This window comes from Sparus aurata, chromosome 8 (assembly GCF_900880675.1).
Source record: "Sparus aurata chromosome 8, fSpaAur1.1, whole genome shotgun sequence".
Classification (NCBI taxonomy): Eukaryota; Metazoa; Chordata; class Actinopteri; order Spariformes; family Sparidae; genus Sparus; species Sparus aurata.
In genome coordinates, this window is record NC_044194.1 from 4,451,339 (window position 1) to 4,477,339 (window position 26,001).

General features: G+C 41.6%; 3 protein-coding genes across 3 annotated transcripts; 2 read left to right on the forward strand and 1 right to left on the reverse strand.

Moving 5' to 3' along the window:
* Positions 1-1,355: 1,355 nt before the first annotated feature.
* Positions 1,356-6,508, reverse strand: ccdc77 (coiled-coil domain containing 77). The gene is made up of 12 exons (XM_030424851.1): positions 6,422-6,508; positions 5,665-5,712; positions 5,120-5,306; positions 4,874-5,016; positions 3,636-3,732; positions 3,293-3,383; positions 3,080-3,168; positions 2,773-2,921; positions 2,418-2,679; positions 2,104-2,229; positions 1,831-1,983; positions 1,356-1,635 (listed from the first exon to the last, which is right to left on the reverse strand). The coding sequence occupies exons 2-12, from the start codon at positions 5,697-5,699 to the stop codon at positions 1,489-1,491; spliced, it is 1,479 nt and encodes a 492-aa protein (XP_030280711.1). The 5' UTR covers positions 5,700-5,712; positions 6,422-6,508; the 3' UTR covers positions 1,356-1,488.
* Positions 6,509-7,577: 1,069 nt separating this feature from the next.
* LOC115587361 (harmonin-like) lies at positions 7,578-25,536 on the forward strand. Its single transcript, XM_030427194.1, has 20 exons — positions 7,578-7,715; positions 9,891-9,958; positions 10,835-10,978; positions 11,207-11,345; positions 12,237-12,345; positions 12,474-12,498; positions 12,590-12,647; positions 12,729-12,917; positions 13,016-13,075; positions 13,558-13,614; positions 14,630-14,772; positions 16,008-16,073; positions 16,456-16,595; positions 16,784-16,842; positions 21,640-21,681; positions 22,228-22,281; positions 22,393-22,492; positions 23,264-23,373; positions 23,551-23,606; positions 25,104-25,536. The coding sequence occupies exons 1-20, from the start codon at positions 7,680-7,682 to the stop codon at positions 25,114-25,116; spliced, it is 1,668 nt and encodes a 555-aa protein (XP_030283054.1). The 5' UTR covers positions 7,578-7,679; the 3' UTR covers positions 25,117-25,536.
* On the forward strand, positions 16,851-18,518 carry LOC115587362 (harmonin-like). The gene is made up of 2 exons (XM_030427195.1): positions 16,851-17,555; positions 17,706-18,518. The coding sequence occupies exons 1-2, from the start codon at positions 17,469-17,471 to the stop codon at positions 17,883-17,885; spliced, it is 267 nt and encodes an 88-aa protein (XP_030283055.1). The 5' UTR covers positions 16,851-17,468; the 3' UTR covers positions 17,886-18,518.
* Positions 25,537-26,001: the final 465 nt, after the last annotated feature.

Genomic DNA, 26,001 nt, shown 5'->3' on the forward strand with positions numbered 1-26,001 from the left:
GGCAGGTACTTTACTACGTCATGGTGTTTACCGGAAACGCTGAAGTGTTCAGTAGAAATGAAACCTAAACTTTAAGAAGTGTTTCTTCATAAAATGTGAGAACAAATCTGTTCGTTTATTTACTTTTTTAAAATGTTTTAACAGAAAATGTTCCTTATTTTAAAATCTTTATATGTTTTGTAATAATTTCTAGAGCATAGAGTCTGTTTACTCTCCTCCTTGATGATTTTAGATGTTTAAATATAAAGTCCTATATCAGTTATTTTATTTATTTGTCCTACCTATTAATTATTTTCTCTTTGAGTGTCTTTGATTTCTATGATACAATTCCTTTTTGGTTATGGAGTGTGTGGAGGTTAACCTACAGTTTGGGAAATTATACATTTAAATAAAGAAAATAAACTAAATATGAAATAGTTTCTTTGTCATATATAATATGCAAGTTGTAGATATGTACCGTTCTGTCATGTTGTTCGCCGGAAACGCTTAAGTGTTCAGTAGAAATTAAACTTAAGCTTTAAGATGTGTTTTTTCATAAAATGTGACATATTTTTATGTATTAATCTTTTTTTTAAAAACTTCCTTATTTTTAAATCTTTGTTTGTTTCGTGATAATTTCTAGAGCACACGATTGTCTGTTTACTCTCCTTCATGGTTTGAAATTATTTAAATATAAAGTCATATATAAATTATTTTATTTATTTGTTTAACCAATTATTTATTTTCTCAATGATTTTCTTTGTTTTCTATTATCTAATTCCTTTGTGGTTTTGGAGTGTGTAGTGGTTAACCTACAGTTTTGGAAATTATTCATTTAAAGAAGGAAAATAAACTAAATATGAAATAGTTTCTTTGTCATATATAATATGTAAGTTGTAGATAGGTACTGTTCTGTAATCTAATTCTAGTAAATCTACTAAGATGTAAACCTATGCAGGTAGGAGGAACATGGATTTAATTACATAATAATAATAATAATAATAATAATAATAATAATAATAACAATAATAATACAAGAATAATTACAGTGCAGTTATTAAATGATGCAATTTTTAATGCTGTGTAGCTTCCATAAATATTTGACATGCAGCGCTGAGAGTCTGTATTTCTTACCATCTAGCACAGGTGTAAATAATAAACATAACTAAGGCTAAATTTAGAATTGAGCTGCTTCAGTTTGAGGGTCCTGCATATGAGCTCCTCGTCACACTGTCATATCCTGAACAGAACTGAGCCATCGTTTATGTTAGTAACACCTGAGCTTTGCCAACTATGACAAATCAAAATGTCTGCTGTGAAAAAGCCTACTGCTGCTTGCAAATTCATTCTGTAAAATAATAATTGGTGATCATTCATTTAAAAACCTTGTAGCAAATCATTTTTATTAGTCCAAAGTACAAAATAGAAATAACATTCAGTCTAAGTTTCAGTACACACAGTGGCACAAACACTTCATATATTACACAGATTGTCATCACAGTCCAGTCCTCAACTAAACCTCAGCTCATTTTCCAGCCCGTAGATCTTTGCCTTCAGCGTCATCAGCTCACCCTGGACCTTCTTTGTTCTGGCGTTGGTTTGACGTACCTCATGCAGAATGGCCAAGTCCTGGTTGGGCCCAATATTCAGAGTAGCCTGAAGTGGTAGACACAGAGACACCAGGTGGACAGTGTTTATGTTAGCTATCATATCAGCAGTATGAAAAGCTGAAGAAATTATGTCAATAAGACAAAAACGTTTCAGAAAAGACCTTAAAACAACATATAATTTTCTTGTATTCAAGACAACTAAATGAAGGAAAAGACATTAATAGACACATTTTTGTTTTACCTTGATGAGTTGTTTTTCTACATCTTTGAATTTTTGCCTGAGTTGTTTCAGGTCCGTCTTGAAGCCCTCCACCTCCATGGCCCTCCTCTTCTCCAGCGCCTCGTAACGCTGAGTCATCAGCTGAAGACGCTTGGCCATTTTGTCTGAACGCTCCTGCACACAAAGGTTTTATTGAGTCCAAAATAATAGTGACAACAAAACTGGAGATTGCCATAAAATACATACACGTGTATGATGATTATATAGACACAAGCACCAGTACAACAGTGTTACCTTAAATATTTCCCTGCCCACGTCCCCTTCCTCTCTGATTTGTGACAGTTCTGTCTCCAGGGTGATACACTGCTCCCTGTACATCTCTGCCAGACGGTGGGCTTGCTTCAGATCCTCCTGCAATGCCTGATGAAACAGAGTCACTCAGACAGGTTCATTAAAAAACTGCAACAAACACCCCAAAACAAAAAGAGATTTGATATTATATATCATGGGAAGATGGTTTTTTTCTGTATTTCACAACACTGATTTCTTTAAGACCACATCTATTTACATGTTTTTTTGTTTTAGATAAAAGAAGAACCAATTTTTACCTTCAGCTCCTCCTTATTAGTTTGTTGAAACTCTGGCTGAGGCTTAGAAAGGAGCAGAGCTGTGCTGCTGCTGGGCTGCCATGTTCGGCCCGGCTCTGTACCGGCAGGACCAGCCTTCCTCAGACGGTTGTGGCAGGAGTCCAGCTCCCTCAGCAGCCGGTCCTTCTCCGCCATCCACTTTTTCTCATGAGCACGTGTTTCAAACTTCAGCTGTAGGAAATCTTTGGTGCTCCCATACAACAGGTTCTGGGTTCGCTGGAGCCTGAGGTGTCAAATAAGAGATGAAGTGTTGAAAGAAGCATGTTTCAGCTGTAGATCGTCCATTAGGAGTGAACAACTAAAAATGGAGACCCACTTGTCATTCAGTGCAGTGATTCGCTCCTGATCTCTGCGCTGTTGTGCCTGAGCCTCTTCTGTTTTGATCCGTCGATCCTCCAGCAGAGACTCTACCTGCTCTTTGGCCAGACGGGTTTGTTCCTCCATCTGAGCCTGCAGGGCCTCCACCTGGACATGTGAGCCACAAAAATAAAAGCTTGGTCATCTCATGGCCAAAATCACGGCGACAGGAGAAATGCTAGCATTGAGTGAAGATGCGTTTCTGACAGATGACAGCACATGAATCCAATCTGACTGCATTCAGGAAGTGAGCACCTTAGACCTACCTGGAGCAGCAATGTCTGGTTATCGCTCTTGTATTGTTCCAGACTCTCTCCATTTACTCCGTCTGCTGATTTTGTTCTCCTGCCACTCTCTGCTCAAACAGACATGAAATCAACATGTAGTCTGTGTCGCGTCAATTAATCACATTCACATCTTTCTTAAACTAAATTTAAATATTACATGAGGAAAAAGCATTTGTAAAAATGTTTTCCAACCTTTCCTGGTGGCAGCTGGTTTTAACTTTGTTGGCCTCAGATTGAGATTGTCATCCAGTGTAGACTCAGTGTTCCTCTGTGAGACAGTCACCTGAAATATGACGTCACATATAGAATTTCTTAAAAACATTTTCAGCTTAATTTTCTTTGCCAGTACAGATTAATTCACTAAAGAGAAATGCAATGAATAAACAAATCTATATCAGTTCTAGTTTTTACTGAAAACTGAAAAACATGACTCAGTCACTAATGCATGCATGAAAACATGTAATTTAAGAAATTTGGCATCACTTTGAGCAGCAGTCAGAGCTAAACATGTTTACGTGATGAATTAAACTTGTACCTTGTGAGGAGGTTCCCGGTGGAAGTATGTGATCTCTCCTGTATCAGGACCCACCAGGGCCAGAAGATGCTGGATTTTCTTCCTGTCCTCCAATTCTCTGCACAACAATGATTGGTGTATAGCTAGTTATATGTACAGATGTGCTAGGTAAGAATAACTGCACATTCACACAGGTGTTCAGGTTATAAGGTGGATCTCTGTCAGTAAAGAACAGTCTGTATGTGGTCTAGCGCTGCACGATTCTGGAAAAAATGTGAATCACGATTTTTTTGCTTAGAATTGAGATCACGATTCTCTGGCACGATTTTTTTCACAAAATGTTTATTGCACTGATGAACTTGAACAAAACTAAACAAAAAAACATTGTAGTATGCAAAGCAATGTTTTTTTTGTTTTGTTGAAGTTCTGTCATTGGATGAGAAATGATTTTTACAAAAGTAAAAAAAAAAAAAAAAAAAGTCTCCAAGATGAGAGGGCATCCTTTAATACCTCATGTTGTACAGAGTTTATTGGGGCCGTATCCTTGGCTAGGTGATATGTGATAGCTGCTGTGGTCGGCTTTCTAAAATAGAGGCATAATTTTCCTCCTTTTCCAAAAACCATGTGACATGACGTGAAGCTCGAAGTTGGGCTGTGAACAGTTGACAACGAATTTGTCTTCAAAATAAGAGCTTTACATTGCACCCCATTGGAGTTTACAACTGGGTTCTTAGCGGGGGGCTTTTAATTTGAAAAGTAGCGACCGTTCCTAGCTTGCGCTACAACAACAAGCTAACACAACCAAACAGCTTGAGATCCAGGAGACGCTAGCATCTCCCGGATCTCAGCGGCTGTCCAGTTGCCCATCTAGCAGGCGAGGCGGCAAATCGGCGGAGCAAAACAGACCCTCAATTTGCCGCCCTCTGTCTAAAACCGCGGACCTAGCCGCCAAAAGGACGGGCAGATTGGCGGCTTGCTGCCCTGTCTTAAAACGGCTTCTCACTCTCACTCCTTCCAAACACTCAACTGCAGGCGGGCTTCCTCCACTGAATCAAGTGCTGCGATTGAGGGCGCTTCAAAAAATCCGGGAGGAAAATAGGAGCATTTGTTTGTGATTCAGCTCGAGATATAAAATGCTTCTGAATCGCCATGTGTGGAAATGAGATCACGTGTATGTGTGAATCGAGATCGCGATTTTTTAACGATTTTTCGTGCAGCCCTAATGTGGTCTTATGTTTTCATTATCAACGTGCACCTACCTGATCTTTAGTCTGTCATTTTCTGCATACAGCCGCAGAGACTGTTCTCTCTCTTGGAAAAGGTAGACCTGCATGTCACTCAGAGCGTTCTGCAGCTCCGCAATCTCCCCCTCGCGCTGGCGTACCTCCCACTGTAGTTTATGCTGGAAAGATATCCAGGATTGAGAGAAGACAGGTTAGAACAGGTGAATATACTGTGGCGTAGATGAAAAGCAGTGTCACGTAGGACTCATGGCTGCGTCTCACCTGGTCATCTGTGATGCCTCTGTACTTCTCCAGCATCTGCAGCAGCTCCTCATGTTCCCCGTCAAACTGGGCGATCTTCTTTCTGTAGTACTCCAGCAGCTCCCTGGAGGGACGCAGGTACCCCAGCCGCTCGTGGATAGGGGGAAGTGGGGAGTCAGGTTCTCGGCCAGGGGTATGTGTGTTGGTCCTGTGGGGATTAACCCACTTTACATTAAGATAAACGTAACTTTAATATGATAACATGACATTTTTGCCTGTGCTTGTTCAGTACAAGTAAGCTGCAAATCTTATAAGTGGCAAGAAATTAAATGAATGACTAGCCAGGCAGTTAAACCTACTTAAGGAGTAAGACCAAATCCATGTGGGATAAGACTTTAACAGTGGGAGACCAGACTGACAAAATAAGCCTGAGCATCAATAAGGAGGATTACATTTAAAAGCATTACACCCCACCTCTCTCACAATGGACACGTTCTGTGCTACAGCTGCATTTCTCTGGCGGAGAAACCACAACAAAAAAATGTGTGTCTAATACAAGATCTCACCTGTGTGGCGTTGCATCTTTTGTTGGCGATCCCATCCCAGACAAAACACTGAAAAAGAAAAGCGACAAAATTAGTGGCCTCATCAGTGTTAAAGAAAACAGGCGCAGGTATGACAAATTACAAGCTTATAAGTTACATACAAGACGACTGTCATTATCACGCTTTATTTCTTTGAGAGTCATCCCTGTTTCTCACTATGACAGTCTATATCATCTTTCCAAAATGTAAACAAGTCAGTGATGTGAAGTTTTACATGTCTATAATGATATAATCCAATAATTTAAAAAACCTTCAGGCTGGAATTTGAATATCAACAATAAATAGGTGTTGTAACATGGGTTAAATGGCCTATACAGGTGAGGTAACGGTGTAAAATGTTTAAAACACACACAATAAGGTTCTGATACCACGGGCTGGACGCCAGGGGGAGCTGGACGTTTGTGTTTAGGAGTTTATATTTTGCATTTTAACGCTTTGGACACACATTAATCACCTGGAAGACAACTCAGTTCAATCAGATGTGTTAAAATCAACATAACCTAGTGAGATAATCAAAACGAGCATGTCATGTTTGGTTGTAAAGCAAAAATAACGTTTGCCTGTCTTTCATGATATAACTTAAAGAGTTACTGATGGACAAACTTCAGATTTAGCGAACATAAAGTCAGCACATACAAGTATAACAATTTATCTTCAGTATATTTCTCTCTGGTTACAAACTTATACATTTATTAACACACAGTCAGTCAACACTCACAGCTCTTCGGTCGCAGCAGAAGTTGTGAAGTTCGTTGCTAGCAAGCGTTTTAAAACACGGAAGTTGACGCCTCTTCTTCTTCTTCGTGGGAAACTGGAGCGAAGCGTGTTATTCTGCCAACTAGCGGCAGGATGCGCTACTGCGCGCAGTGGAGGATTCATGATTAACAATTAAAAAGCCAGTAATAACATAATTTATCATGTTAACTTTGTGTCAGTTAAAATAAATGAAAGAGTGAGAGGTTTTTTGGGGAATTACAGTAAGATGCAACCTTGTTTAATCATATTCAGGCAGTCATTGCAAGATTTTTTGGTGTGAATCTGCTTTTCACTTCCTTTTGTGTGCCCAGCGATTTTTCTGTGTTTTAAAATGTGTGTCTGTAACATAATAGAAATCATCTATATTTTAACTAAGTGGCTAAATGACTTATAAGCCAATATATAACGTGGATGATGGGCAAAGCACCAACTGTCGACGGAAACAAAAGGGAAAAGTGTATCCCTTCAAAATAAATGCCTAAATATTATTTTGCTTTTTTTAATGAACATGGTTGTGGAACACAGTTTTGAGTATTTCCAAGCCCATTTTAACAGACAGGAAATAAAATAAATAGATAAATAAATAAAAATAGCAATAGCAGTAAATAAATAATAAAACCTAATAGGAAGTAAATTTCGAAAAATTAAACATGTGGAAAAACCTTTACCCAAAGGAATTCTAGAATTGTGAATATACAATTCACTTATACTAATCATTAAAATCATCCCCGCAATGTTTTTAAAATATCTAGATATGCAAATATAAAATTTCCATAAAAATAATACACGCACAAATGAATTGAAAGTGAATTTAAATGAATGACAAAACAATGTATTTTAAAACATTCTAGATTCTATAGTAAATCATGTTATTAAACAAAAACAAACTCTTTTGTTGCATAAAAAAACCCCCATTATGATTCTCAAAAAAATGTGTAAAAGATTTTCCTGAGATTCAAGAGGTTCATGACAAAAAATAATCATAATCAAAATGCCTAAATTGGAAATGAAGTACAACAAAGTGAAACAATTAAGATCATGACACAAAATGTTTTGTAGATGTACAATATCAAAACGATTTTTATCCTCTTACTATGAAAATCTCCACCGGAAGCGCGTGTGTCAGTACGTCCACCTTGACGCACGAGCTCTCCGGTCCTGTCAAACTTCTCCGGCTCCTGGTTCTCACGTCGGTCTGTTTGCTGCCGTGTCTCTCAACGATGGAGAGGAAAGTTGCTCGGGAATTTAGGCACAAGGTAAGACACAGACATTTTAATTGTTCGGATATTTAATTAAGTATCTTATAAAAAAAAAGCTCGTTCTGTACCTGGATGTCCCTCAGGTGTAACGTTATCTTTCAGTGGGGTGTTACGCAGACGTGCTGCAGGCCTCACGAGACAGAAACAGTTAAAAAACACTAATATTTCTAAAAAGTCCTTGTCTGAGAGCAAAAATCTAATAAGTCTAACATAATTTTAGGGTGAAGATATAATTCATCACTCTTGTAAACTAGTTATTTATTTGCTGTTAATAGATTTTGGGGTTTTAATTCAACTGAAATAGGTTTTTCTTTGATTATCTGGTGTAAAATGAATTTCACAATGTTTACAGTCAGTTAGATGTAAACTACAGACAGACTAGTTGAGTTTCAGCAACATTATATCTTAAAAGTAAGTTCTCAGCAGCCATATTGGATGACTTCCTTCCTGTATGTGTCTCACCTGTTGTCTCTCAGGTAAACATCATGCAGCCGATGAAACAAATGTTAGTGAATCTATGAGATGTGGCTCCATGAATTGAGCACAAATGATGCCATGTTGTTGTGGTTGGCGTTGGCACAAACGTACCTAATGAGTAAAACACAACAAAAGGTAAAGGGAACATGATATGTTTCAGAGTGTTTTTCAGCCCCGGAGCATGTCGGGATCACCACACGGCCATCTGTGCTGCATGCAGTTGGGCAGGATCCCATTCTGGAGGCTCTTCAAAAGGGCATCTCAGCACTGGGTTAATGGCAGAGTGTGTCAGACATGAGCAGCTGAGCGGAAGAGATGTGGAAATTTACTGTTTTTAATTAGAGGCTGAGGGGCCAACATGGCACAATGAGGCTTTGTGTCTGTTTGGGGACATCGTGCTCGTCACGTATCTCTGTTTGGTTGAGTATACGTGTGGTTGTGCTGTACATTCACAGAAGAACTCCATTATTATTTTATTTTTTGTTAATTAAATTTCTATAGTGTCTCAATCTATAGAGAAAAATCCCCTGTGCTCTTTTTAAAACGGGTGTCTGACTGATCGATTATCACCTGCCGGATTGGTTTTATGGTGCCAAAGTCTGCAGGTGGAGGCCGACTGTGTCTCACTTCCCTGAGCGAGAGAAATTTATGACTGTCGTAAACACCATGAGACACACACACACACACACACACACCCTTAGAGCAACCACCCTGCAGGGTCCACATAGTTTACACGTACACTATTATTATAATGAGATTCAGATGATCGAGCTCTGCTTTTAATCCAGGAATATTTAAGTTCTTTACAAAAGGGAGGTGGCAGTCAAGGGATCAGACTTTTAAAGACGCTTTTTTTTGTTTTTCCTTTGCTTTATTAGTCTTAGAAGTACAGGGGAGAAAGGATGCATCTTTTTAATGTTAGAAGTAGGATGACAGTTTGATTCGAGAGTATAAATTTCAAATTAAACAGCCTTGGTTAAAGCTTTTTAATGAAATAAGGTTTTAAGTTAGTTTCCCTACGAACAAAATGATAAAAGAGCCAGAATAAGTTGTGGAAGGAAGTAATCCTCACTTACATGATACAGAGGCGTCTGAATGTGTTTGTGTGTTTTGCTCTCTGATCTTTGAGCTGTTTAAGATGAAGCGTGTGAATGTTGGGCGTGAATGTTAACCTCTGTTTGTGTCGTGAGATGTAAGACGACACTGCTGACCTTCCCGCTGCAGCCTCTCCTCTGCTGTACTGCCATTATTCCCTCCCAGCGGTTTGATAGTTAGAGAAGAGCCGTCCATTGCTACCTGCTTCAGTCTCCGGAGGCTCGTCATCCCGACAGCTTGTATTTAACCATCACTCTGATAAAGTAAATCAAAGTTTCTGGCGTTGGGTTTGAACGTTTTACGATACGGTAGCGAAATGTGTTACATCAGCGATTGGCCGAAGCGTTTCCTCAAACCCATCCTGCTGCAGCTGAACCGGCGTCAGGTTTGTATGACTCCAACACACACACACACACACACACACACACACACACATACAGACACACACAGACACACACAGACACACACACACAGGTGGTGGTTCACCCCACCCGGTGGTGCTGACAGGACCACAGGAGAGAGGTACAGTGTGTGTCAGTGGGCTGATGTATTCCTACAGCGAGAAGACGGACGGCACCATATGTTTGTCCTTTCTTGCAGGTGGAGCTGCTGATTGAGAATGAAGCAGAGAAGGATTACCTGTACGATGTCCTCCGCATGTATCACCAGTGAGTAGCGTGTGTCACTGCTTAGTGTGGTTACGTTGTGTGTGTGTGTCAAGTTGCTTTTTCTGTTTTGTTTTGTCTCTGTCATGAAGAAAAAGAAAGATTGTGCCCTTAAATAATCAGTGCTTTCAACCAGAACTGATAAACATTCAGCGTGTGACATTCAGTAATTTTTATGCATCTAAAATATGTTCAATCAGAGATGAAAGGCTACTTTTATTCTCATTTGCCTCCAGTGTTGCTGTATTTCCCTTTTGCTCTGTGTTAGCTGCAGGTAGAATGATGCCCAAATGCCCTTCTTTCACTAATTGCTCATTAACTTTTAACTTTTTCATGTTTATTGCCCTCGATCGTGTCACACTGATGCACTCAAAGATCCAGTTTAACCTCACCTGTGTGCTCGGTCATGGTTTCTGATGACAGCCTGGTCTCCGAGAGCCGGGGCAGCGAGGGAGAGAGGGGGGTTGGGTCGGACCGAGGGGGCTGCAGGTCTAGGTTTCAATTAATCTTTGTACAGAGGCAGAGCTCTGTGGCCCTGCTGGTTAAGCCTCTGATCAGTTTCCACTGTGCTCCGACAAGCCTGGCCAGTTAGCCACAAAAGCTTTTTTTTTTCTATGTTCATCCTCCGAACGGCGCCTATTAATAATTCAAGCAGGAGGCCAGGTGGACAGATTTTATACCGGAGCTTTTACTCTGCTGCTTTAGTTGCTGTTCTCGTCCTCTTTTGAATTGTGAAGGAAATTAATTATCATTAATATTACGTTAGACTAAAGTTAATGACGTTCAATATCTCTAAATCTAAAATTCATGTTGTAAAAAGTAAAGAGATCTTATATTATGTACAAAACTTACACTATTCATCCCCCTTTCCTCTCTCAGGTCGATGGATCTGCGGGTGCTCGTTGGAGATTTGAAGCTGGTCATCAACGAACCGAAGCGCCTGCCGCTGTTTGACGCCATCCGACCTCTCATCCCGCTCAAACACCAGGTGGAGTACGACCTGCTCACCCCCAAGAGGTCACGGTGAGTCCAGCATAGACTCGTGTTTCTAGTACTGTTGTACATCTGGTTTGTATCACACACTGTGTGTGCTTACGTAATGGAAACAACCGACAAAGAGGATGTAATTACAACATAATTTCCCTCCGTTTTCATACTGAAGCCATTCGTCTTGTCCCTCTGTAAAGTTTACCTGTCTCACACATCCTGCTGTACATCTTCCCTCTCTCTCTCTCTCTCCTGATGGTGCAGGAAGCTGAAAGAGGTGCGTTTGGATCGGACACACCGAGATGGACTGGGTCTGAGTGTCCGGGGCGGGCTGGAGTTTGGCTGTGGTCTCTACATATCACAGATTGTCAAAGACAGTCAGGCTGAAAATGTTGACCTCCAGGTACGTTTGACTGAGAGTTAACTGTGATGATTTTTAATTTTTGTAAACTACTTTTGAAATGTGGCCTTGATATGTAGGGTACTTAAAACTAGTTTCAATGAATGATATCATCACTTTTTGCAGTTAGTTACAAAATAGATGCATGTGTAGATGATAATCTTTAAAATAAAATGTAATTTTATCAATATTTTCATAAAAATGAAGGACTATACGAGGAGGGAGTGATTGTCTGTATTGTTAGTGAAACTGTAATGGTTTTCTGTGGCCATGTGTCTCAGTGTTTGTGTTATGATACCAGCATCCACTAGGTGGGGTAAAGCACCGTGTTTTTGCTCAGTGTTTGCATGACAGTCTCTCTCAGATGGGCTTGACTAGACAAGAGAAAAGTCTGTCATGAAAGAAGAAGTACATTTTTAGATCGATGCTTTAATATAGATGAGACAGAATGAACGCTTTGGCTTTTTGCAATCTGGTTTTTAGGGTTAAATCACATCCAAGTGAGGGTGGCAGCTTTACATGTGGCATAATGTAAATTAACATAACATTAACATTAACAGTACTTTAACGCAATCAAGTAGGTTGTGGTGTTTATTTATTAGTTTATGTTACATGCAGAGAAGCAATACAACAGCTGTAATGTATAAGAGCTGTCTGTCTTATGCTAATTTTCAGCCCCTTTCCTTGATAAGCTTTGAAATGTAGTTTAAAACAGGACTAGGCTGACTTAAATCAACATAAATCGGTCACATCGATCAATAAATCATACTGTAGCTGGTGTGTTCAACACTCGGGATGTAAGTTGTTGGAGCGGCAATAAAATCATCCATGATCTTGATGTATATTAAAAGTGAAGGCGTCATCCATGATTTTCTATCCTGTGCTGATGTGTAGGTTGGTGATGAGATTGTGCGCATCAACGGATACTCCATCTCCTCCTGCATCCACGAGGAGGTCATCAGCCTCATCAAGACCAAGAAGATTGTGTCACTTAAAGTCCGGCGTACGTCAAACACAAACTCACTCTACAACAACAGCTGAATGACTGATGAGCATGAAGGGTGAATCTTGTTTAACAGCAGCGGAATCATTGATTATTTTAATTTGTTTTGTTTTTCTCTGTCTGTGCAGACGTGGGGATGATCCCAGTGAAAAGGTAAGATCATTAACGAGCTGCTGTTTGATGAAACCGGCAGTGACATGCAGAGATCACCTGTGTTCTCATTGGATCACATTAATGTCTCCAGCTCATCAGATGAACCTCTCAAGTGGCAGTTTGTCGACCAGTTTGTGTCCGAGTCAGGGGTAAGAGATGGATGTACCTTCTTTCTTAGGTGTTTTAGCACCTCAGCCAACAGTTAATCTTACTTTTCTTTCTGTCTGCAGGAGAAGAAGAGCAGCATCGCAGGCTTGGCGTCCATTGGAGGTAAAGAAATCAAGGAGAAGAAGGTTTTCCTCAGTCTCGTGGGCTCCAAGGGGATGGGCATCAGCATCTCCAGCGGTCCGACACAGAAACCCGGCATCTACATCAGTAACGTCAAGCCAGGCTCTCTTTCTGCAGAAGTCGGACTTGAGGTGATCGCTCAAAGTGACCAGAACACCCCTGTGAAGTTCTGAGTCTTTACATACCGGCCTGCTGTGAACTGCTTCTGTGTCTTTATTCCAAAATGTAGATTGGCGACCAGATCGTAGAGGTGAACGGGGTGGATTTCACCAACATGCACCACAAAGAGGTGAATTATGCTCATTTAGAATATTCATCCGCTTTCGTCATCAGTCTCTCTTAATCTTACATCGATAATGATTTTGTACATTTTGTCGTTTTCATCCGAAGCACCCACGGCACAACGAGAGCATCTGTTTTTAACTGTGCTTGTGATGCGGGTAGAAGTTAAACGTCTCATCACTGGCAGTGTTTGTTCAGTGTTTGACTCACTGAGCTGCAGATCCACAGCCAAATTTGCGTTTAACCAGCCAAAATGGTTTCTGCAGTAAAAAACGTCCCTCATGGCCTGTTGTTCATTCGCCAAAGTGGCTGATGGAGAAAATAAAATTTTGCAGTATTTACCAGGAGTTGGTGTTGATTTCACACACTGATAAAAACACACAACACATACACGTGTACCTCACACAGGCCACGAATCACTGTTAACATATCTTTATACCTTTAACGAGTGAGAGCATTAATTTAAGTCTTCTTTTATTATCTTTGCAGGCTGTGAAAGTCCTGAAGAGCAGCAGGAGTCTGACTATTACTGTCCTAACAGGAGCTGTAAGTACAATACCTGCATTATATTAAATAGAAATTCATTGATGATATATGAAACATTCAATACTACAGTGTGTCCTCTTTTGCTCAACTCATAAATGGGTTTTTCTCTTAAATAACTCCTTATTCTTGTGAGTATGTTGAATTCAAAATAGTCACGTTTAACACCACTCACTTTAAGATACATATAATTGCATCTGCGTATGTCATGACACTCAACCATTTACAATTAACAGTCGGCACATGTGTTGATGTAAAGATTCCCAAGTTTCTGGGACATTAGTCTGTCTCTGAGCTTATCTGGGATATTAAAGTCTCTAAGCGATATTTATATATGACGGATGTCTGCGTGAGTTTATCTGTTAAATTTCCTTGGAGATTTCGTACCAGGTGGCGACAAAATGGCACAATGAAAGAAAAATTGTGGATTGAATAGTTCACAGAATAACGTGTAATCAAGGATGGGGATAAAATCTGCCTCATTACCTCTGAAGACACTCAGAAAGTGAAATTGTTCTACCTCATCCAATTGGTATTCCTGAGCGGCACAGATGCTTTGGAGACATCACATCATGTCGTCTGTGCTTCAGCCCGACTGTCTGCAGGAGCAGCATTAATCATCGGTGAAGTCACGCGGCAGGTTGTTTACCTCGGGACTCAGCGACGACGACTGTGTAACTGAGACAAGCAGTCCCGTCTTATTTACCGTTTTTCCTTGGTGCCTGTCTAAAGCATTTATTTGTGTCTGTGTCTCTTTGTGTGTGTGTGTCTTAATTTTGACCCTTTTGACTGCAGCACATCCACATTATCAGATTATTGCTATTCAAGGGAAATTACATCACACAGCTTTATACTAACTATAGAGAAAACCCATCTGCACGTCTCTCTTTGTCTCTGGTCTTGGACTCTGGTTTTATTCTTGCCCTCCGGTCACCAGAGCTAAAAAGTTTGAGGACCCCCTGCTGTGCACGATATGTCCGTGCCTGATTAACATCTCATGCTGCTGTCACTCTCGCAGGGCAGCGATCTGTTCATGACAGATGAGGAGCGGCTGGCAGTGGAGGCCCGCAGAGAGCTGGACAGGCAGGAGCTGATGCATCAGAAGAGGGTGGCAATGGAGACCAACAAAATCATTAAAGAGCAGCAGGAGAAGGAGAGGCAGTGAGTGAACGGAACAAAACATCAACAGCTCTCCTGTCTTTGTTGTTTGGTAGAAGAATGGCATTTGTCTTGATCTGCATAAACACGAGACGGATGTTTTAGTGTCTTTGTCGTGATGTATGGGAGGTATATTCGTCTATAAATGAAGAATTTGGTCTAATGCAGCTCAGAAAGACATCGTGACACAACCCCTCAAATCACATCTTATCACACAAATACAAACCCTATTTTTGTCAACGGGATCACTTGATGTGTACGCAGGGTTTGACCCAATTTTGAAGTGCATCATTTGATGATATGAATAGAATTTCTATTTAAAACTAATGAGTGACTGCAAGTGGATATCAAACACACACACACACACACACACACACACACACACAGAAAATGTGTGTGAATGCAGCTCACACGTAGTTTCACCTCTAGCTGACCGAAACAAGCCTTTTTTGTCTGACATTTGGATATGTCCCAATATAAATGGTGCCCCGTGTGCGTCCACCACGTCTTTATCCCCTTCAAGCTGGAAGGTTCTGTCTTTCTGAATATACCGAAAGCGTGGCTTTCTTTGCAGGTCTGTCAGACACACCTGAAATTGATTCTCCCTTTGACCCAACAGCCAATAATCGGCTTGGTGAATACCAGCTGATTGATATTTTAGAAGCAGCCTCCCTCTGCATTCAGCTGCCAATATCATCTGTCGGTCAGTGCTAAATTATGTATTCACAATGGCCTCCTTCTTTTCTTTTCCCTTTGTGGATCAAAACTCTCCTGTCACACTGAATTCACATACCTCAAATGCATTCAGGGCAGCGCGTGACCTGCTTGAACCAAAACACAAAAACCTCTGTAAGTTCCATCATTTCCCTGTCAGCTAGGCAAATGCTTTACAAGCATACATTTACATATATATCGGGACAAAGACCATAAACAGCACTTGAAATGATTTTCCATCCAACCAACGACCACGTATATTGCTCTGTAGTTACATCATATTTATATCGTTGGCACATTCTCGTCAGGCGTTTGTAAATTCAGAGGACACGCTCACAACGCTTTGATGCCGGCGATATTTTTGAATGATTGATGTGACTGCATAACACGTGCTGCTGGACTGACACTAATAACAGCTCCTACATACTGAGTTACAGTCATATATTCTGTATTTATAACCCTGTGCTGCAGTATGTTGTGTGTACAGAGTTAAATTTTGTGTATGTGTCATGTTTTTTTAACAGGAGACAGATGGAGATCTCTCAGAAGGCTGCAGAGGAAGAGGAGCGCTATAAGAAGGAGATGGAGAAGTATACAACGAGTTTTGGGTTTTTAAAAAGGTCTACTGTGTCGGGTTTAGTGTTATGTAGCGATGAGGTTGCAGGTTACAAGCAATAAAATGATCCTCGACTCACGCTGGCTGCAAAAAACAAGAAAGGTTCTTCTCTAGAGCCAGGTTATGGTTTGTCCAATCTAGGCTACTGTCGAAACATTTCCCTCTGCAAAAGCACAACAATTCTTAGTTTCAGGTGATTATACACAAATCAAAACATAAAAATGAGTATTATATTCAACTTCTGCCAATAGATCCCTCTAAATCTGACACACTCAACCTTTAAATGACCATGAAGTGCCAATTCAGTATTGTTTGGGCATGTATGAAATATCTTGCGTCTCTCACTTGTTTTGTAGGATTGAGGCTGCGGAGATGAAGCACAACAGAGAGTGGGAGGAGGACTGGGGAGCCAAAGACCGGCCCAAGAGTCCAAAGAGCCCGTCGCCAGCCCCGCCTGAGAAGAAGACCAGCCCGTCTCCAAAGGCCAAGAGTTCTCGTAAGGACACCTGAAAGAAACTTCACCCTGAAGTGCATGAATCCTTTATTTCCCTTTTCTTCTGAAACGATAGAGTTGTAGAGGTAACTCTTTCCTGGGTTCAACCTTACTTCCTGTTTCACGCATGCTCTGTCTCTCTTTCTGTCACTCCTGTGTGCTGTGCTGCTTTTTGTGGCCTCTCCTCTAAGACCATGAAGCCAGCTCCATCGCAGAGGAAGACGAAGAGGAGGAAGAGCAGGATGAAGAAGTGAGTCTCAGCTGTCATCGTCACAGCTGTGGTACCGGGATGTTCGTGCAGACCGTTGCATACACAGACATACAAGTGCTAGATTTCCTTTGACAGCCATTTCTGCATCTATTAAAATACACTTTGCATCATTTGGTTTTCAAGAGGAGTTTGCAGAACTCAAAACAAACTAAATCTGTTTTCTTCCATTTCTTTTTTGATTGCTGTGCTCTGAGTGGATTGTCTTGAAGTGTGCTGAGACTTATCGTTACATACTTTTTAAGACCCGTGTTCATCTCCATCCTCAGCTTTTGGCTGGTTTTATCGATATGAAGGGAAACTGCCTTCATTGCGCAAGGTACTGTCAGCGGCCTGACTTCAGTGTGGTGTAGTGGAGTTTCTGGTGTTTAACTGGTTTTTATATCGTCATGACAAAGGCGTGGTTTCATATTCATAATTCACAAAGTAGTTTGCTGTGTGGAGTCGCTAGCTGTTTCTGCATGTCGTGCCGTGTGTGGTTCGGAGTGGCAGATGTTGCGTTTTATTTTGACTAATCGCTGACCTCCCAGAAAGGAGAAAAGAAGAAGAAAAAGAAGAAAACTTCCAACACAGACACGCTGCAGGAGCAGAGAAAAAACAAGAAGGAGATGGAGTTCGAGCTGAAACTCGCCAAGGAGAAAGAAGAGATGTACGAACGAGAGAAGCAACTGAAGATCAACCGGTTGGTTCAGGAGGTACGAGAAGAGACGTTGGAGTGGACTTTTTAAAATGCACGATACTGCGATGTTAGTTTTTCTTTCAGGGTGACACGTTCTAACTAAATCTAATGATGCTGCACTACATTCCTTGCTGTCTGATGCTGCGTGGCCCTGGGTTCGTACCAGGTCTCAGAGACAGAGAGAGAAGACCTTGAGGAGTCGGAGAAAGTGCAGCACTGGGTGGAGCGCCTTTGTCAGACTCGGTTGGAGCAGATCTCCTGCGTGGAGAACGAATCCCCAGAGGTACAGAGTGAGACCTCCTCTGTCGAAACCTCTCTGCACTCAGAGCTCTTCGATAATGTTTGACAACTCCTCCTGACATTATTTGGTCGCCGGTTATTTCTGTCACCATGATAACACTTAAATTATGTTCTTCATTACAAATCAGCAAAAACCAAGATGTGTGACGTTTTGTTGCTTATTTCACTCCGAATGTTGAATATGATATATATTTTGCATAAAGCGAGGCAACAGTGGGCTTTTGTGCTAGAAATCAGCTCATACTACTAAAAACAACTTTTCAGCAAGTTAAATTAGATCTAATATACTAGAAAGACGTCAGAGGTCTAACAATGTGGATTTCTTTGAGGATGAATTCTTAAATGCCACAAAAAACTAAACATTTTTTCCATAAATGAACTAACAGCTAATTCTAAAAGAATCAGGGGACGTAGGACAGTCGGCCTGTATTTATTTGTGTTTTCGTGCATTGTTACCCAGCACCTTCAGTGACTTTGCAGATGTGTTCTTGAGAATTGACGCTTGAGGTGAAACAATTTATTTCCCGTGTCCTTGTGACTTTAAGCTCTCCCCGCCGCGCTCTCCTGCCTCCGAGCCCAAGGTGAAGCGCTTCGCTGGCGGCCTCCACCTCGCCACCACAGATCTGGACGACATTAACCTGGATGAGGTGGATCAGAGCCTGAGGGGCCCTCTGAAGAGACTGGCCCCCACCCAGCCCAGCAATAACCAGCCTCCCCCTCCTTTGCCTCTCCCTCCACCCTCACCCAAGCTGCACCCTACCATACCCAACTACTCCCCTCCTTCCTCTCGAGCGTCCCCACAGCGGCGCCCTCCTTCTCCACCCACTGCTCGAAAACCTCCCTCTGGCCCGTCTACCTCGAACAACAAGGGGCGCAGGCCTCACCCTCACCCTCAGCACCACCCTCAGCCTCACCCCCACCCTCACCCTCACCCTCACCCTCACCCTCAGCCTCACCCTCAGCCCCACCCTCACCCTCAGCACCACCCTCACCCTCACCCTCCCCAACCTGCTCGCCCACCTTCCTCCAACTACCCTCCTCCACCTCAGTCGTCTTGGCCTCCGTCCTCGCCCCAGCCTGCTCCGCGGCCTCCTCCGCCGCCACCTCCTCCTCCGCCGCCCCCACCGCCTCCCCCTCCGCCCCCACCCCCACAACACTCGGAGGATCGAGTCGGACCCCTCAGCGGGCACCGCCAGCATCATCACCATCACCTCCAACACCCTCCCAGTCCTCCAGATCACAGGAGCGAGTGGGAGTCAGGCGGCTACCTCCCGAGAGGAGGAATTTACTCGTCCAACGCCAGTGAAATGTCTTACCCCTCCAGTCCGAAGGTTAGAGGTTCTCACGTGAGAGATGACGTGTCTGAGTTTGCTTTTCCTTTCCTTATTAAGATTCAAGGGTACTTAATTTCTCCCTTATTCCTGTTGGATCCTAGTAGATTCAGAATACAGCGCCACAGGAAGTTATTGCATGACCAGAGAATATATATAGAGTCCCAGAGGTTAAATCTTCTTCACAGGCTGCAGGACTCAATTCTTTTTAATGCGTAGATTCATGTGCATGTGCTGTTCTGTGCGTTGGGATGTTTTATGCATGACCAGAAAGCGATACAGGGTATTAGCATGACCGAAGCGGGTTGTCATTGATTTACAGTTTTCTTCTGTGCTGAGGGGAAGCGCACTCAGGGATGCAGTGTGTTGTTATTGATGTCTTCTTGTGGCTTCTAGGTTTGTTAAACTGAGTGAAGTGATGCATGATGTGTAGTGAGGATGGAAGCAGTAGAGGAGTTTCTTGTGTGCTTGTGGTTGCTTGCTCTTTAATGCACGTTCCCCTTTGTTGTGCACTCGGTTTGTCTTTGAAGCCTCCATCACGCTGTGATATCTCAGACGTTCAGAATGAGTCCTGGTGTGTGTTGCGCTGATATTTCTGCAGCGCCGTCTGTTCAAGGGGGGCTTTTAAGATTAATTTTATTTTACTGTGGTTCAGGTAATGAGAAACACCTCACATGCCAGTCGAATTTCCAGTTCGAGCTCTCCCTTGGTGAGTCGGCTTCTGTTTTGCATGCGATCACGTCCAGGATGCTTTTATTGTGAAATAATTTAACAAATGAGCATCCTGTTAATACAAACCTGTACTCAGCTGTAGCATGGAAACATGGTCTTTCCCCCAATAGCAACTAGCTCCTAGTCCCCCCAACCAGAGGCGTCAGATGGCCCCTGTCATGTCCAAACCCGTCATGCTGCCCCAGTCCCAAACCCAGTCCCACCGACCAGACCTGCACAGATCTGCACTCCGTTCTGACGTCTTGGTATGAAACACACCACAATCATCTCCTACTACTACGAGACAAACCTCTTAATTCAGCTTAGTAAGGTCGTAAAGCATTCAGACATCTCACACCGTATGCCTTCATCTCGGTGAGGGATTCATCTCTGCCTCTTTTTACGAGCCCTCCAGATTCTCCATCTGTTGCAAAGAAAGACAATCAGTGGTTATTACATCACACCGGGGAGCTATTTCTCACTCCTGTCGTGAAGCTGTAATGAAACTGGAGTCATAGCTTGTTCCTCAAACTGAATTTGTTTTGGAGGGAGCGCTTTCTAACAACCGTATCACTTTATTAGAGCCACTGCATACACACTCCCTTCTTCCTTCAGTTAATGTATACCTCTGCAGCTGGAGGTGAAATGTGTTTCTCAGGAGAACAGGAAGGAATATCATAAATCATTCACACGCTTGTTTTTGTTGCTTTTCTTTGTTGGTTTTTTTTACACGTCCACTAAGAGCTGATACCCGTTCTTGTGTTTCAGCCTCCGGAAATGCTGAAACGGATGGTTCCTTTCAACTCGTCGTTTAAATCAAACACCAAACGACAAGTAATCCATACCTATCACCACCTCCCTTAGTTCACTGTTACTCCTGAGTGCTTTTTCCTCCTGTTTCTTTTTACCCTTCATGTATCTGAGGTAACACGTCAGGTGTCCTCACGGTCGACTGGAGCCTCTTCCTTTATTTTTTCATTATCTCCACTCTCTTGTTATCTGCATCACTCTGCTAATGCATGACTGCACTTTGATCGATGTGGAGCAACACAGCAGCGAACTGTGAACATATAGTGTGGGAATGCATGGTGTTGTGGTTTTATCGCTGTGATTGGTTTTGATGCATACCGGCAGCAGATTGTTTCTGTTTGTTCTAAAGGCTCGTTGAAGCTGATCGTCATGTCGGTTCACAAAGAACATCAATCTCGTTTGATTTAATGTATCTGTCGGAATAAAATACCACGTCACTAATATTGTTTTCCAATTTCTGCCTCAAGCCACGATTAAATAAAAAACATATATTACAAATGAGTTCATTTTTTATGTCCTCAGATGAACGTCTGCACAACTACAACAACAACAACAACAGGAAATGAACAGCTAGATTAATGTGTTTACTTTGCAGGAAGAAAAATGTGCTCTGGGTAAATGTGATGTCCTTTTTTCTGTGAGAGGCTTTGTTCGCTTTCCTTCACCCAGAAATTGAATAGCCGTCGACATTTGGGAGGAGTTATTATCTGTGGGTGAATTGAATAAAAGTACGAAGCTTTGAAAGCATCCGTGCTTTTTGACTTAGTGACAGTGTTACCATGGTTACTCATTTATTCAGGCTAGAATTGAAAACACTAACAAAGAAAGTGGATGTCAAAGGAAATCTGGCTCTGTCTTTAAAATGTGACTTTTTTTGTGCCCTGGTTGTTGACTCTCTGTTGACGTATTGATCCGTTTTCAATGAACTGCGTGTTGATTCTCTTTCAGGGATTTCAGAAATACGAGGAAGAGTTTGATCCCTACTCCATGGTATTGTATCCCGATCGTGTTAGAAGTTTTAGATGTACAGCTAACAGGTCGCAGCTCCTGCTAACAAAAATGTGAACCTGCTTTACCAAAAGAGCTGATGTTTCTAAAGGTTACAAAACAAGTTGTTGTTATTCCAAAGATGCATTTAGACTGACATTACTACAACAATACAGATTAATATAACTGGAGAAATTACACAATATCTTTAGAATAAAATTGCTGTATAATTTCAGTATTTCAACTATAAGCCAACCAGGTTAAGGAGAGAGGTTAAGCGAGACTTGCTTATTTGATTATAGCTAAATAATCTGTTTTATGCAGACTTGTTAGCAGGAAAGCTAGCTGGCTATATGCAGTAAATTAGGCTAGTTAGATTATCCTCTGTGTGATTTAACACAGATTTCTAGTTTGTTTCTCCTAAAGCAGAATAATGATAACTAACATGATGTTAACAGCTGTAGAACAGTTAATCTTCACTACTTAATTTGCAGCTGCAGTGTTTTGTGTGTTTTACTATTTGTCCTTTAATTCTTTCTTTGTTGACAGTTCTCTGCAGACCAGATAGACGGGCGAGATGTGAGACTGCTGAGAATTAAAAAGGTAAAGACGACTTCAGACGACTCACACTTCAAACATGTTCATTGATTAGAGGAACCATAACTTTTAAAGTGAACTACTAGGGTTTGATTGTTTTTGCTGACTGTTGGTAAGGCTGGACAGCTGGACATTGCTCTGGAGGGCGGTGCAGACTCTCCGTTGGGAAAGTTGGTGGTGTCTTCAGTGTATGAAGGTGGAGCTGCAGATAAACACGGTCAGTTCATTTTTTGTGGGTTTTGAAATTAAACTTAATGACAGAACTTCAAAATAAATGAAAGTCTAAAGCCAAGGCAAGTAGCATTTCTTGATTTCAGAATCAGAATCAGAAATATTTTACTTCACATTTACTTGAATTTGGTCCAACAGTTTTGCATAGAGAGCCTCTTAGACTCTGCGTCTAAGAGTTGTTAAATATTGTGCATAAAGCAAAACAATTCACTCAGCACCATAAACTGCATCCTCGAAAACAACCATCTTTAAACCGGTTTCAGAAAAACAACAGATCGAAGCTTTTGTAGAGTACAGCAGGATTTGTTGGAGGACCATTTTATTTTGGCTACATTTGCTTAATAAACTGTTAATTAATCCCTCATTATAAAAATTCTGACGTTTCAGCAGAATCACAGATGCCATACCTGCACTGCAGATACATTTCATATTCAAAACATTTGTCTAATGTGGAGGCACAGAAGCCTTACGAATACAAAGTGCCTCATTATGCTCATTAGGTGTACAGACCGACTGAATCTGCACTTTATTATTACTCTGTCAATATTGTTTCCATGGTGATTTATAGGTCAGTGCAGTTCATTTTAAACAGTATCAGAGTAGCGGTGAATGAGGACAACATGTTGTCTGAGTCGATGCAGATTTTAAAATGTTTGAGTGCCTCTTCATGCAGAAGTTACGTTCAACTCTGCAGCTGAGTAGTGCATGAATATGTTTGTGTGTGTGTGTGTGTGTGTGTGTGTGTGTGTGTTCGCAGGTGGCATCGTATCCGGGGATGAACTCATGGCTGTGAATGGGAAGATCCTGATCGATGCCACGTTGGATGAGGGACAAAACTCTCTGGCTCGAGCCTGGAGCAGCGGCGGGGTAGGACTCAGATCAGCACTGAGGATATTTATTATTTACCCTGGTGGCTTTATCGACCCTGATTGATTGTTATTGTCACACTTTTACTTGCAGATTCAATCAGGTTGCTCGAGGTTTCATATTGTTAATTAATTCAACCGAGTGCAAATTGAAAGTAAGCTTTGTTTTAACCTTTAGGACTGGATCGATGTCGTGATTGCCGTTTCCCCTCCGAAAGAGTACGAAGACGAAGTGTAAGCATCCCTCCGAATGTTTTATGTTTTATAACATCACATCAAATGTTCTGTTATCCAAATGTTCCAGTATGTGACAGCGTGGCTCGTGTGTCTGTGTGTGTGTGTGCATGTGTACGCAGCCCTAAGTCAGCATCAGTCAGTCCCGCTTTGAACAGAAAGGTGTTTGAAGGCAGTGCGACTCTGTACAGACACGGCTACCTACTTCAGCACTAGCCCTCCCCTGTCCTCCTCCCACCTCACCCTCGTCCTGGTAATCCACTTAGTCTTCGAACCTCCTCCTCCTCTTCTTCTTCACTGCACGTCTCAGAGGGGAGGTTTGGTGTGGCGGCTTGTTTTTCTTGAGCGCATGTGACAGTCTCCCTGTCAATCAGAAGAAAGCAAACTGTATTTTGGTATTTACGTCCCCTCACGTTTGTCAAACGGTCAGATTTATGTCTTACCGTTAAAGCTGCGGCACTTCCAGGAAAAGCTCGAGCGCATACAGTTTCGCAAAATGCCTCAAGGCGATGATTCATTATTGCCGAAGCATGTGCTCCACAACGATACGGCCGCACTATCTGAGTGACCCACGCCACCAAAGCCCGACTCAGTGATCCGTTTATAAACACACGTGGCCTCTGTGGTGCTGTCCTGCATCACCGGGTCACGGACCAGGACTCGCCAGCCTTCAGCAGTTGTTCTGATTGATGTTGCTGCTCGGGACTGTGACATGTTCTGACATACCGAGACACTAAGTGACACTGAGTAGCACCGCAACAAGGATTCCTCCTCTGCTGCAGTTAATATCAACATGATACCGGCAGAGTTTTGTGAATGTTGACATGATGGGGTTTAAAAAATGTGGGTTTCCTTAATTTCTCAGTCAAGAAAAGTACAAATTAAAGGAGCAATTTGTGAAATAAAGGCCAGAAACAACAGCTGTGATGTTTCGTCAAAGGCGTCTTTGTACTGTGTTGCATTAAATACGATATCTACTGAAGTTAGCACGCTAACCGGTTAGCTCCAGCCCGTCATGTCACTGATTGCCACTTTGTGCTGCAAAAGATTAAAGGACAAGTAGTTTCAGTTATGAGACGTAAAAGCAGAGATCGTTACTTGGTCTGTAAAGTCAAGAAAATATATTTTTTACACCTATTTTATTTAAAAAATAGAGAAATACAAGCGTGCACCTTCTGAATTCAAGTTTCTCTAACCTGCAAAAAGATGCTAGCTTCAAACTCAGCAGAAATATGAAATAATAATCAAAACTGTCTTGGATTGTTTCAGTACATTGAGCAGCACTAAGACGTTATTCTACCTTCAAATTCTGGCCATTTCTTACAAATTACACCTTTAAGCTCTGTGTTTTAAAAAAGCTCAGCTGCATGTGTGTTGGTCTGTTGTGTTTTAATGTGCAGTGAGTGAAGAGAGCAAACTTTTCTCTGCAGTCCAGTTAATAAAGTTTACAGCCGGTTTAACTTCTGCACATCTTAATTCTTCTCTCTCCTCCTGCAGGACGTTCTTCTAGTCTCATCAACAGCCTGCCAAGAAAAAAAAAAACCCCGACTGATTTTAAGAAGATTTTCGTTCTTGATGATTCCTTCAGGATTCTTCTCAACCACAATAAAATAATATTCCTGTGTCGTCTTCATCGTCACATTCATCTTTAGACATACAAGCTGAAAATGGTCTTTTGTTTTTAGGTAACGTTTCTATAAGCTCTCTGAGAATCAAACCATTCTCACTGTGTCGAATTGTCAGAGGATGATCGAATCAATACTTAGTTGTCTGCAGTAATCTGTCTCACCTCTGTGAAGCGTCGCTGATTCTTCCCTTCAGAAGTGTTTCTCATCTGTCAGTGTAACAACGAGTCAACTGTAATCGAAAGCAGCCGTCGAATCGGCCTTTTCTAAGCCCAATAAAGGACTGCTCATGTCGTGCACGTCGATCCCCTGTTCCTTCTTCTTCTTCTTTGTTTGTTTAGTCATTACATCGACAGGTTGGTGTGGCAGAGAGAAAACATCTTGTTAGTGATCTTAAAAGGGACAAAATCAGCACAAAGCAGCATGTTCAGAGACAAAGATTAGGTTTTAAAGGTGCGTAGTCACTCCCTGATGTCAGTTTGGGATTGACATTGACGATATGGCCTTAAAATAACATCGTAATTCACAATATATGTTTTGATATTTTAAAATCTCCCCAGAAACACTTTGTAAATGCTCACCACAATGTTTTTAAGGGAAATACTTTGTTATTAAAACTGTGGCAACGATCAAATATCAAATACACAAATAGACCAATCTGGTAAGTTCAGATGGTGACATCACTGTTTACATCACAAGATGTATGATGTCACAATGTTTCAAAGGGGCGTGTAGTTTTGGAAAATAAATTCAAACTCATTCTCATTTTT